Source organism: Rhinolophus sinicus, chromosome 3, assembly GCF_057876585.1.
Source record: "Rhinolophus sinicus isolate RSI-liver-muscle chromosome 3, RSI-T2T, whole genome shotgun sequence".
NCBI lineage: Eukaryota > Metazoa > Chordata > Mammalia > Chiroptera > Rhinolophidae > Rhinolophus > Rhinolophus sinicus.
In genome coordinates this window covers 54245645-54258427 of record NC_142503.1, presented here as the reverse complement: position 1 = coordinate 54258427, position 12783 = coordinate 54245645, and the positions used below count along the sequence as shown (strand labels likewise).

General features: G+C 34.6%; 1 protein-coding gene across 4 annotated transcripts in view; it reads right to left on the bottom strand.

The window, feature by feature from the left end:
- Positions 1-686: 686 nt before the first annotated feature.
- The window catches only part of VCAN (versican), a 103723-nt gene continuing 91626 nt past the window's right edge, over positions 687-12783 (bottom strand). For all 4 annotated transcript variants that reach the window (XM_019746377.3, XM_019746374.3, XM_019746375.3 and 1 more), the window contains 3 exons: positions 7534-7678; positions 2323-2505; positions 687-2177 (listed from right to left, as the gene is read on the bottom strand). In XM_019746377.3, coding sequence (XP_019601936.3) covers positions 2050-2177; positions 2323-2505; positions 7534-7678 — 456 coding nt within the window. In that variant the 3' untranslated portion in view covers positions 687-2049. The remainder of the gene's footprint in view (positions 2178-2322; positions 2506-7533; positions 7679-12783) is intronic.

Sequence of the window (12783 nt, the reverse complement as noted above, 5' to 3'; positions counted from 1 at the left end):
TAAACATTATCAGAATTATTATCTCAATTTTTGCAAGCACATATATAATCACCTCTCTGCTAGCCACAAAATTATTTCATCCAAGCCAGCAGCTTGTATTTAGTGATGGAACCAGAATGTAACAATGTTGGTGCACATTAGGATTTAAAGTTGTAAAAAACCAGACCACTCACAGTATAGTAAAAGGTTTCTTTGGTGAAACAAAAGCAAGTATAAAAAGTTACAAAGATTTTAGATTTTCATTTAAAAAAAAACCAAAAAAAAAACAACCAAACAAACAAACAAACAAAAAAACCCACAATCATTCACATTTTACACTATACATGTTATAATATAAATACAGGAACGTATTATGTGCATTGTAATGAGAGGAGAAATTAAAACCTAAAACCAACAGTGTTATTCTGTGTTCTAGAACACCCGGAGGTGGATTACAGTTAAGGCAGCAACCAAGGGAACTTACTGAAAGACACTGTGAATGATTGTAGCTACTACTGTCATTCCTTCTAAGCCAAATGATTTTGTGAGAAAGATTCAGTGCTGGGGCTGCTCTTTTGCTATTAGCACTCTATTTATTGTCTATGCTTCTCAAGGTTATTCTAACTGAAATTAAGGAAAGACTCCTAAATGCCCTCTTTCCATTACAGGTTTATCTTCAAACATTAAATTAAGTGGATAATTCAAAGTCATCTTCTGCAGTCACTTTATTCAAATAAAGGGGAGAAAACGAGTGAGAAGAGATAGGAAGACATTTCAACAAATACACTCAACCTACCAGGCAGAAATGCCTACACTATTTCTATAATATGCTCCTTGCTTAGAATGGCGAACACCATATACTGAAAGCTATACACTTTTCCACACTTTTCATAATAAACACTTGATGCACTCTATCCATCACATTATTTAATCGGGGACAAAGTACCTAGATTATATGGTTTCAAGCTGTGGGAGGGAAGTACAAAGGCTAACATTGACAAATAACTAGCGTACTATGTCAGTTTTCAGGTTTGGGGAAAATAACATCCAATAAATTAAATCAGTATGGCTTACTTCATTTATTTATGTATGCTTCACAGCTGCAGCATTCATACATGAACATTCAAAACTTTTATAAAAGATTAAAATGGTTATATATACAAAATTTCTTTCTTTGAATGTGTGTTGTTGTTTTAACAATCCCCCACCCTCCAGAGCCCTAGGTCTATATCCATTTGAAATGTGTTGATCTGGAACCTTGCACGTTAGTGTTGTAAAAGCCATTAAAAAGTAGACCTGGTTCAGTTAATAATTAGCACTTCGACCCCTAAAAAAATGCTCCTGGTCGTAGAAAAGTCCTCCATTCAGGCCTTTCTTGTAAGTGAAGAAAAAGGAATGCAACAAAGCAGAGTCCCACATGGCAGTCCCTCGTTCTGTCAGGATCCCATTAGCCGGGCTTCAGCATCACATGAAAGCAAACGGCACCCACGGCCGAGAGGGTACAGCATGACCTACAAGACTCTGTGTTTGTTAGTTGTCCAGGAAAGCCGTCCTCAGTCTTGCTGACAGTCAAAGGGCAAGTAAAACCATTTCCAGCCTAAACAAACTACCAAAAGCAGCCAAACCAATGATTAAAGACCTCTAAGGCTCCATAATCATCATTAAATATGCCCGAACTCAGTGTGACTTTTTATTTTATATACAGGATTAAAATCAACATTAAATCATCTTATTTACATTGCCATTGGTGCTAAATTGAGCTTTTTAAATAGTACAGTAGGCTGGTATACATTATAAAATGGTCTGCACTGGAGGCAAATAGAAAACTAAATAAATCAGATAGGCTGGAAATGGTTACTTTCTGCCCTCATTTTCTTTCATTTCGTTTGCTTTCTTTTCGAATGCCAATGCTTTCATTTAAAATGTTTTTGGGAGCGCAGCAACCCAAAATGACTGGACGGCGGTCCAAAAGTCCAGAACAACTGATAATACTTCTCGAGGTGATAGAAAGGCACAGGAAGTTAGGACTTTGGCTGAAATGATGAAAACACATGTTCGCCATTTTAGGGATCAGCGCCTCGACTCCTGCCACCTCCGGCTCCAACGGTGATCATGTTTTGATGTATTTATTGAATTGTCCTTTGATGATGAGGAATTTTTAAAGTATTTCTTAGAATAAGTCCTTTGGTATGCAGATGCTACATGGAAGGAAAGAAGGAAAGAAAGAAAACACAACAATATTACTTGCTCCATACCCTAAACTACTAATACCGCAGCCGTAAAATGAGAGTGTCTAGTAGTTGTTATAGCACGGTTGTCCATTCTTTCTAAAGGACCACTTACGGTTCATGCAGGTAATTTTAGGCATAGCCCATCTTCCGTTTCCTAGGCAACGGATAGTTGGAAGGTGGCGTTGAATGAAACCATCTTTGCAGTGATATCTAATCAGGGAGTTGATTTCATAACGAGGTTTCATCTTTCCAAAGGTCTTGGCATTTTCTACAACAGGGGGCTGGCCGCAAGCAACTAAAGAAAAATAAATTGGATTATTTCCGAATAATCTAAATATTTCAATTAGTATGCATCTCTTTTTTTTTCTTCCTCTTTCCCTCTTTATATACCCAACCAAGCAACTTCATCAAAGGCAATCAACAAGTTGAAAATTTTCAAGAAAAAAAACCCTGAATATTGAGGCTCTGGGCCTAGTTTGAATCTCAGATTATGTCCTCTTGAATTGTGTTTTATTAAAGACCCATAGGACTAAATTATCACTTTTCTGAAAAGTATTCCAAATGAAAAGCACTTGTCTTATGTGGCCTGATGGTATTGTCTTCATCACCATCCTAAAATTTTTATGTATTACCCACCTTCACTTGGGTTCACTTGGGTTACCTCCCTGAAAAAGAACTTAAAATCTATAACAACAGATTATGTCAGATAGACATAACCTCATAGTTACAAAATATGACCAAAACATGACCAAAATATGGACAAACATATGGACTCTTAAGTATCAATAAAATGTCTCTGGTTCCATTTAAGTTTGTTTACTCTTTTCTGTCTTCTGTATGGAGAGAAGGGGAAAGTCAGGACATAGTATTCATGCCTCGGTTTTGTAGTTAACTTAAAAATATAAAATTTCAACTCTTGAGAAGGGTAGTGAAGGTAAATCTTGGAATATTTAACTATTATTTTAAATTTGCAATGAAAATGGTAAATATCAACAAACTTAGCAACAGTAAATAATAATACTAAAATAGAAGTAAAAGAAATATTGCAATTTTGAAATGAAATTCAAGAGGCAGAGAATTGATTCAACTGAATTTGAACTTATAGTTTTATTCAGCATTGGAGTGCTTGTTTTAAATGATGTACTTTAAAAATTAGTTTTTATTAAGTGACTGTGTTTTGCTATATATCACTTATAAAATATAATTTAGCTTAAATATATTAATAACTTCCCTAAATGGCATTTCCTGTCCAATTCCTAAGAATTCTGACACCACAAGGCACCCAACAAGATCATGTTATATTCTCTTATGAAATAATGCAATTCTTCAATGGAAGGATGATTATCAGAAATCTTGGTACAAAGATGTTTGGATATCAACATCCTAATATTAAAAGTTTACAAATATAAAATTTATTTACATGCTCAGAAGGTTGTTTGCAACCATATTCTTTTACAATAGAAAATTTGAGACTAAATTAAATATTTAGTTCTTCTAATATACTTCTGCTTAACAAAGCAGCTTGGGATGTATTGACCCATAGCAAACAAAGTTGTCCTTAATGAAACACAATCCAAGCATTATCTTTTCATTCACATAAGAAATTGTCACTCAGATAGACATAACCTAAAATACATTATAAAGTCATACTATCTATAACTAAAAAGTTAGAAATATTTGTGCATGTGACTATTTGATCTTCACAAATTCCTATACGATAAGCAGACATTTCTATAAGAATATGATATTTTCAATTAATAAACTACACTATGTATGTTGTTCAATGATAATCCTAATCTGGATACCTGTACTTCTTTTAAAAGCCTACACCAAGGTCCTGGTACTAGCAAGTAGAGCAAAGAGATACAAAAGGCACCAAAGAGATACAAAAGGTTAAGAATTACCAAGTAGATAATTCATTATACTTAATTTTATGCTATGTTGACAAATTAGAAGTTGTCTTTATAATTCTGAGGAATAAAAAGGTACAGATTTCTTCTAAAACTATTTATGTATGAAAACATAATAAAGCTAAAATATTTCAGTGAGTGCGGTATTGACAATGACAGGCAAATAGACCAGAAGTAGATTCACACATACGTGATATTTGACAGAAGTGACATGGCAGAGCAGTGAGGAAAAGTAGCCTTTGCACTTGGACAATTGGGTATTTATATAGAAAATATTTACTTTGTTCCCTACCTCAGAGAAGACATGGAAAATCAATTCTAGGTGTTTTAAATATATAACTATAACAAGTAAAAGTATAAAACATTTAGAAAACAACATAGAATATCTTTATGATTTTAGGGTAGGTAAAGATTTCTTGAGATACAAAATGGTTTAAATGACAGAGGAAAATGCAACAAAATGAAGAATTCTGTTCATCAAAAAATGCCATAGGGTAAGAGTAAAGACAAGCTACAAGCTGGGAGAAGATGTCTGCAAAATACCTAGTTGTCTAGGGATTAGTAACCAGAATATAAAAATAACTTCTACAAATCAATATATAAAAGAGAAGCAACCAATTTTTTAAAATAAGCAAAAGATATGAACAGAAACCTTACAAAAGAAAAGCCATGAATGACCTATACATATATGAAAAAATATCAAGGGAAAAGTATCAAATAAAGTGTAAATTAAATCGTGAGATAATATTTATACCCACCAGATTGGCAAAAATGTCAAAGTCCGAAAATATCAATTGTTGGCGAAGCTGTGGAGTAATAAGACCTCTCACACATTGCTGGTGGGAATGCAAATTGGTACGACCACTTTGGAAAATAATTTGACATTTTCTAGTAAATTGATGGTACATACATCCTATGACTCAGCACTTCACTCCTGGAAAAATACCCTATGGAAACTCACAAATGTCTACCAGGAACAAGTTCAAGAATGTTCACAAAAACATTGTTTATAATAGTAAAAACATGAATATAACCCAAATGTCCACTGAGATGGGAATTGATAAATAAAATGTTATATAGTCATACAATGAAATGCTACACAGCAGCAAAAATGAAGAAATACAGCTACACGCATCAACATGGATAAATCTCACAAACATGATGCTGCACAAAAAAGCAAGGCACAAAATACATACAGTACGATTCCACTTACATAAATTCAAAAATGTGCAAAACTAAATAATTTGTTGTTAATAGATACAAGCATACGTAATGATACTAAAGAGAAAAGTAAGAAATGAAGGTAATATGGTTGGAACTGGGAAGTAAATGGATGGGATTGGAAGGAACCTGCAGGATGCTCCAAAGAAGTATGGATAGTGTGCATTGAGTTGTCTTTTTTTTTTTTAAGTACATATCTCTTGTGTATATTATAATCCTTCTTTACAAATATTTAATTAAAAGTAGAACTACTTAGGTCTGTATGTTTAAAGATATCTAAACTCTCTGAAAGGAGAAATGAATATCTTTCCTAACAGTCTATAGACCGAAATTCTGAAAATTCCCCAGAGTACTATTAACGATTTAAATCTACATAAATAAAAATCAGACAGTAGGGAGATAAAAATCCAAGGATCACTTTGTTTTTGTTTTTTTCTCCTTTAATGAGGTAGAGCCAACATTTTATAAATCTCTTTCCCCACTGGCAAAAGTAAACTGTGATACTGGTGTCGTGAATCCTGTTTAGCTCTAGGGCAGTGGTTCTTAACCTGCGGCAGTTTTCCTGCTCTCCCGCCCTCCCTAGGGACAGTTGGTAATGTCTAGAGACATTTTTAGTTCTCACAGAGCAGAGGAGGGGTGTGTGGCGTGCAGGAGAATGCTACTGGCACTCAGTGCACAGAGGGCAGAGACGATGCTGAACATTCGGCAACGCCCAGGTCAGTCCCCCACAACTGAGAATGATCTGGCTCAAAATGTCAATAGTGCTGGTGTTGAGAAATCCTGCTACAGGAAAAAATAACATAGGAAATATAAGAATGTTTGGATCATAAAATGAAAACCATAACACCAAGGACCATTTGGAGATTTAAGAAAGCAAACATGACATTTGGATAAAGACAAACAGTTCATTAAAGGCTTCTTACATTAAAAACAGGGAAAACAGACAACTGATTTGTTATTTTCACAAGTCGCATCACAGAAGTGCTGAAGTAATGCACATAGTCAGGAAAGCTGCTTGTATAGAAAGGATATCCAGAATAAATTCTACTTTAGATAAGAGAATAACAAAGTAGTCACAAATAACGGTTGAGTTTCATTTGCGCTCTGTTTATCTTAGTGTCCTCTTTATTCCAGTAGCATTTCTCATTATTGGTGTTTGAGTCTTTCCTAAAATATTTATAGACCAGGCATTTGTAGTTTTATTATTTTTATATTCAAAGACAAACCAAATGGATTTTATATTTTCCATTTATACTTTGTACTCTCACGTGAGGTGGGTAAAAGTCTAGGTTTAGAGACTAAATATTCACACTTTAACACCAGTATCAATTGCAAACAGTTTAAAAATGTTTTATGGAATTCCTATTTGTTTAAGGAACAAGTGTACAGAGTATGCCTTAGAAATTCAAATGCATTGGTCAATGATAAACACAACACACTTTAAAAAATCAGCTTTCTTAATTTTATCTTTTTAATGTCCACTAAGCAATTCTCCTCATTATGAAACTTACATTACAAATGTTTTTATTTGACTGTATCTTGAAGGCATTCAACTATAGATGCAGGGATGGCTTTGTTGTTCCATGGTTTATAAGCATACAAAAAGCTTCTAAGGGAGTGATTAGAAAACTCAAATGCCTCCAGAGACCAGGCAGTTAAAACCAGGGAAGGCCTGAGTAAGGACCTCCAGGAACTGCGAACCGTGGCCCCTAGAAGACAGGGCAGTGGTTGTCAGCTCCAGCGCTTCAAACCAGGGTCAAGGATGAACATGGGTCAAATGGTACCAGGTGTTCTTTTTTTTTTTCCTTTTTAAGTAAAAAACTCCAGAATATTTTATGATACATCCCAATTTTTAAATGTTGACAGCTAATTTATTTTTAATGTTTTCCTCATCAAAATAAACAGGTCTTTAGGCCCTTGGGCTGGCTCCTGTTTTTCTTACAGATACTTGGAGGTGGTTTTTCTACATAAATGCTATATTTTATCTTAAGCACCTGAAATCTATGGTGAAAACATGACTGAAAACAAACTTTTCAACTGCATTGCAAGAGTGAAATAAATATTCCAGAGCAACAACAGACAATGTACATGACATATCCAGTTTGTCTTAAAGAAGGAAGCTTAGTCTTCCTGAGTTCACTTGAAAAAGGAAATGCAGATTAAGTACACACTATTAACAGGGTAATCATTACCTGTTCCTTTCTTGCAAGTATAGGTGAGATGATAATTGCAGGGAACATCATTCCACTGGCCGTTCTCATGCCAAATGATTACAACACAGTCTTCTCCAGCAGAAAAGAAACTGTCTGGCTGGTTGGGCCTCCAGTTCTCATATTGCTGTAAAAATGGAGGGAGAAGATAATTACTTGATAGTCGAAGAGCAGCATATTGTAAGAGTGACAGCAGCATGACATCAAAATCGAATTAAAACGGATTCAACAGTTTCTGTTGAACCATCTAGCTAAAATGATTTTGGTGGTAAAGAAAAAAGACTTTTATACTCTGAACGGACAATACATGTATCTAAAAGGCGATTTTCAACAAACATGTATATTTTCTTTGGCAATGAGGTATATCTGAGGAATTTTATTCTAGTTATTCTATATTTCTAAATATATAATCAGTGCTCAATTTAAGAACTCAATCATGTTAATGTTGCTAATGGTACAGCATTAATAAAAGTGGAACAAGAAGAAAGATCCATAATCTACCTCATCATCATATTTTCCTCCAGCACTTATGTGCACAAATGATTTATATAGCTGTGACTGTAGTACAATAAAAATTGTATTCTTTCTTTTCTATCTTTACCACTATAAATCACCTTTCTTTGTCTTAGTCAATGTGATTATTTTTATCCAAATTCATTTATTTGGTTAAAAATTGTGATATTTGCTTTATGTATTTACCTGCTATATCTGTATCTATCATTTTATATTCAACTGTTCTGTGTTCTTCTGTTTTAGATGTGATCTTATATGCACCATACAGTTGAGTTTTGTTTTATGATCTCTCCTGTAAGTTTTCTTTTCTACTTTCCTTGAATAGATAATTGACAAGGAAATGGAGCAACAAAGCAGAGATACAAAAGTCATACTCAGCCTGTTGTTCATGATAACTAAGTTGTCTTTAACCGGTGAATTAAAGTAGGATCAAAATAATAAGTAAAAGAATAGAAATTTCTTAAAACTAACAAAAATCCACATTTAAAACCTTTTATGGTCAAAGATTCCAGAGTTCCTCAAATATTTAATTTGGATTTTAGAACTCAGTACTTTCTAGCTTACTTTTTAATTAATCTTTTACAAGAAACCAGAAAGTGTCCTCAAAGGTGGAAAATTTCCAACATCCCAATAGTATGTGCAAACTGTGCAATGCTCCTCCATCCTTGTCCCGACCCACACTACATGTCTCCTTCCTTCACTTTATTTTTCTTCATAAAACTTATCTTCTAATATCCTATATGATTGACTTAATTTTATTTTATTTTTCTCCCTAGTAGTAGTAAGGAAGCTCATTGAGGACAAGAATTTTGGGTTCTTTTGCTTAATACTGTATCCTCGGTGCCAGGAATCATACTGGGCACACACTGGTGTTGTTTAATAAATAATTTGATATTTAGAAATAATGAACCACAGAGTGTGTTGCATTCTTCCCTATCCACACCTACCCCTTATCAAAGATGTTGCTAGCTGCTAGCAAATGACAGGTGAGACAGGCAATCAAAGACACAGCCAGTGAAAGTAAATAACTTTTCTGGAAAACAGCTGGCAATGCATATCAAGAGCCTCAAAAAGTTCCTACCCTTACGCCTCATAATTCCACTTCTAAAATTTCTTCCTAAAAATAGAGATGTGAGCAACATTTTATCTAAAATACTGTTTATAGTAGCAGTAAATGGGAAACAACCTATAGAATGAACATATATTCAATAAATTGTGATATAGTCAAGACAAATGGAATATTGTATAACCATTAAATATCTTGTTGAAGAATACATAAGGGGCTGGGAAATACTGAAGTGGTAAGTTAAAATTAAAAAGCAAAATACTGAAAACACACAATGATCCAAATTTTATACATATTCCCAGATACAGCTGTGTGTGTATATAAAAGACCAAAAGGAAATGCAGTAAAATGTTATAAGGTTTATATCTGAGTTATAGGAAACTGAAAGGGTATTTTATTCTACATATTCTTCCATACTTTACAACTGCCCTAGAGTGAGCATGAATTGTTTTTCTAATCATTAAAAATGAACATTGTAAAAGGATCTATATGCAGCTATCAGAAAGGACGTACAGCTTTCTTAGCTAACCCTTTTTTAATCTAACCTCAACAAATATCTCTTCAAGTTACCAAAGAAACTTGACTGCCCTATATTTTGCAGCTGACATTTCCTCCTGACCTGAACAATAACCATCTCATTTTCACACTGAAATCAGATTCAGGTTGTATGCCACTGAAGTGATTCTCAGGGCGTAAGCTGCCCAGACTCAAACTTCTGGTAAAAGATTTAATTGTTTTTGGTGGGAATTACATTTGGCTTGCAACAGTGATTTAAAACGTGTGTTCTGTGTTGTTCCTTGGCAGAGCCGTGGCTTAATGGTGCAGGACCAAATTTTAGGTCTGTGGTTTTTACAAGAATGTCTGATACCCACAGGCATGTCACACTATTACCTCATATCTGATAGCTCCATTGTGCAGATTTATTTTGGCTAGGATGCTTTGATTTTGCTCCATGTTATTGCCCAACTGAGTTAGCAAAGGAAACTCCAGTTTTCTGAACAACTTTCTTTGTTTCCTCATAAATTCTTTACACCCTTATTTAACAGCACTTGCAGGGAGAAAGAATATACAAAATAAATCTTTGACTTTAGGTTTAACAATGTAGTTTTTTAACCTACTGGAGGAGGAAGTGATCTCTCCTCAGGAAACCCATTCTAAGAATGTAATAGAACCTCTTTCACCCAGACAGTGTTTCCATACACAGAGAAATACAGATTCTTGGAATGAGCGGAGAAAAATTCACCACTGTCATCTGGATTTTTTTTTTCTTCCTTATTTGGAATTATAAGCAAACATCCTAAGTGATCTAGCCTGGATCAACCTTCTTCTAGGGCTGGATGAGCAAACTAAGAATTATTCCAAAAAGCCAGCATGGATTGGGGACAATTCATTCTAACACTGTTGACAAAAATTAATGCTCATGGGACTTCTGCGCATTTGTCTGTGTCTCAGAGACTCATGTCCCCCATCCCAAACCCTGAACTATTGTTATCTCTCCCAGAGATCAGAATTAGATCAATATCACACCTGAAGAGACCCCTAAATTACTTTGCATTTTCATTTTCTTCTGATGGCAGAGAAGATTATGACATGAAACTCAAATAGTTGATGTAGAGAAAAGCTAGCTCCCATATGACATTTTCTACATTCTGTAACAAGCTTGCATTTTATTAAAAGATTATTTTATACTTATTATGAAACTGCGTAATGCTGCATATTATATGATAAAGTTACTTTATTTTTGGAGTTCCAATTAAATGACTGTCTGTATCTGGGCGGGGGAAGTGCCAAAAAAAGACAACCATTTCAATTAAATTAGATTTAGTAACTTTCAGTTATTGTTTTCTCTTTCTTTTTCCCTCAATTGGATTCAAGCAAGTCGGCTGCCAAAAGCACAAACTGATTCAAAAAATTATGTCCAAAATCCAACAGCTAAGTACAGTTTTCTCACATGAAAATTATCTCCACAAACCAGAGAACCCATTTTAAACCAATCTTAATACTGAGGACAAAAAACTCACAACAGACTGGTTATTCATCAAAATCTATCAAATGATATAAATGATTAGATTATGTATTTTATTGTCATAAATTTATTTCTGTCTCACATCAACACAAAAGCAAAGAATTATTCGGCAGGTCTTCTGGGGCACATAGAATTTCCCTGCCGGCCAAACATTCTTCACTCTCAGAGAGGGACCTCAATTTCACAGATCTAAGAGGGACCTGACTGATTTTTCTCAAATAGAATGGCTGAAGAGCTATTCTCTCCTTCCCAGCTCTTTGCAAGTCTCTCACTGGATTCAATCAACATACTGTGCTTGGGGGTGGGGGTGGGGTCTCTGCTTTTGAAAGTTATTGGCAACCTACTAAAGTCAGACAGAGTTTACATCATTTCAAGCGAATCTCTAATTATATAGTATTTAGGAGTCCCAGGTGTCATTCAGAGATACCAGATATCTTCTATCTTTAAAATACACACTACAGGGCTATAATCAATGGCCCCAGACGCTCAGCAGATAACTAGCATCACAAGCATGAACAAAAGAAACTGATGATAAAAAAGTATGTAACTAATTGACCGTTTTCTTATACAGAGATAGATAACTGCCTTTTTCATAAGGTTAAAAAAAAAGCGTTATTTCGGAAACATACAAGATTTAGAAATAAACCAGGAGCTTTGCTTTGCTTTGCTTTAAAAAAAGTTTGCTTGGGTTCAGCTTTGGGTTCTGCCTTTATTTAAAGGAAACAAGACCAACCAGTATTAGTCGGCTACTGCTGTGACAGTCACATCCCAGTTGGTCCCTTAGGTAATACATATGTAAGCAAATTGATTTATGAGGAAATACACAAACAGCTAGGTGGTGAAAATGAAAAGCTGGAGCAGGGAAGGTTCTTGAATCATAGAATGGCTTACTCTTATCCCTCCATATCACTTTCCAGAATCATATTTGTTTACCCACATCAAGATTTTTTTTTAAGTCTTTATAAGAGAATGTTAATTCAAAAATCAAAACCCTGAAGATACAACGTCATGCTTCAACCTCAACTAGAGAAAAAATCCCCACAACAGTAAAGAGTCTGTTTTTAAAAATTCCTTTTATCGGCATCTTAAAACTAAGAAGTTTTCAAAATGACTATTTTTTTAATCAACACTTAACTAGCCTTTCTTCATATTTGACTTATTTCAAATTCTTTTCAATATAATTTTACGATTTCTTAACTTGATCAAATAACTACAAAGAATAATCAATGGGCACTAACTAGTTGTTCTAAAGAGTTAGACATCCTGTTTAGAATCTCTCAGTTTCTTTTCCTCTCTACTGAAAAGAAAAAAAGAAGAAAAAAAAAAAAGAATTTCCAGACACTAAAAATTAAAGGTCATCTTTTTGTGAGTCATAAATTTGAGATTTACCATCACACACACCCTCCCCCCACCTACAATTTACAGTACTTGTTGGCACTAGGAAAGGATATAGCTAAGGTCTTTGGGAATGCCCTGTGCAGCAGATAGGTTCCCACCATAAATACAACAGAGGAGATGCAAATGGTTAGCTGGGTAGACAGCAACATACCCCTTGCAATGGGAAAACTGAGCTGTCCATTAGACAGAGTGGATAGCTAATTGAACAATTCTCACACATTAGCCTGCC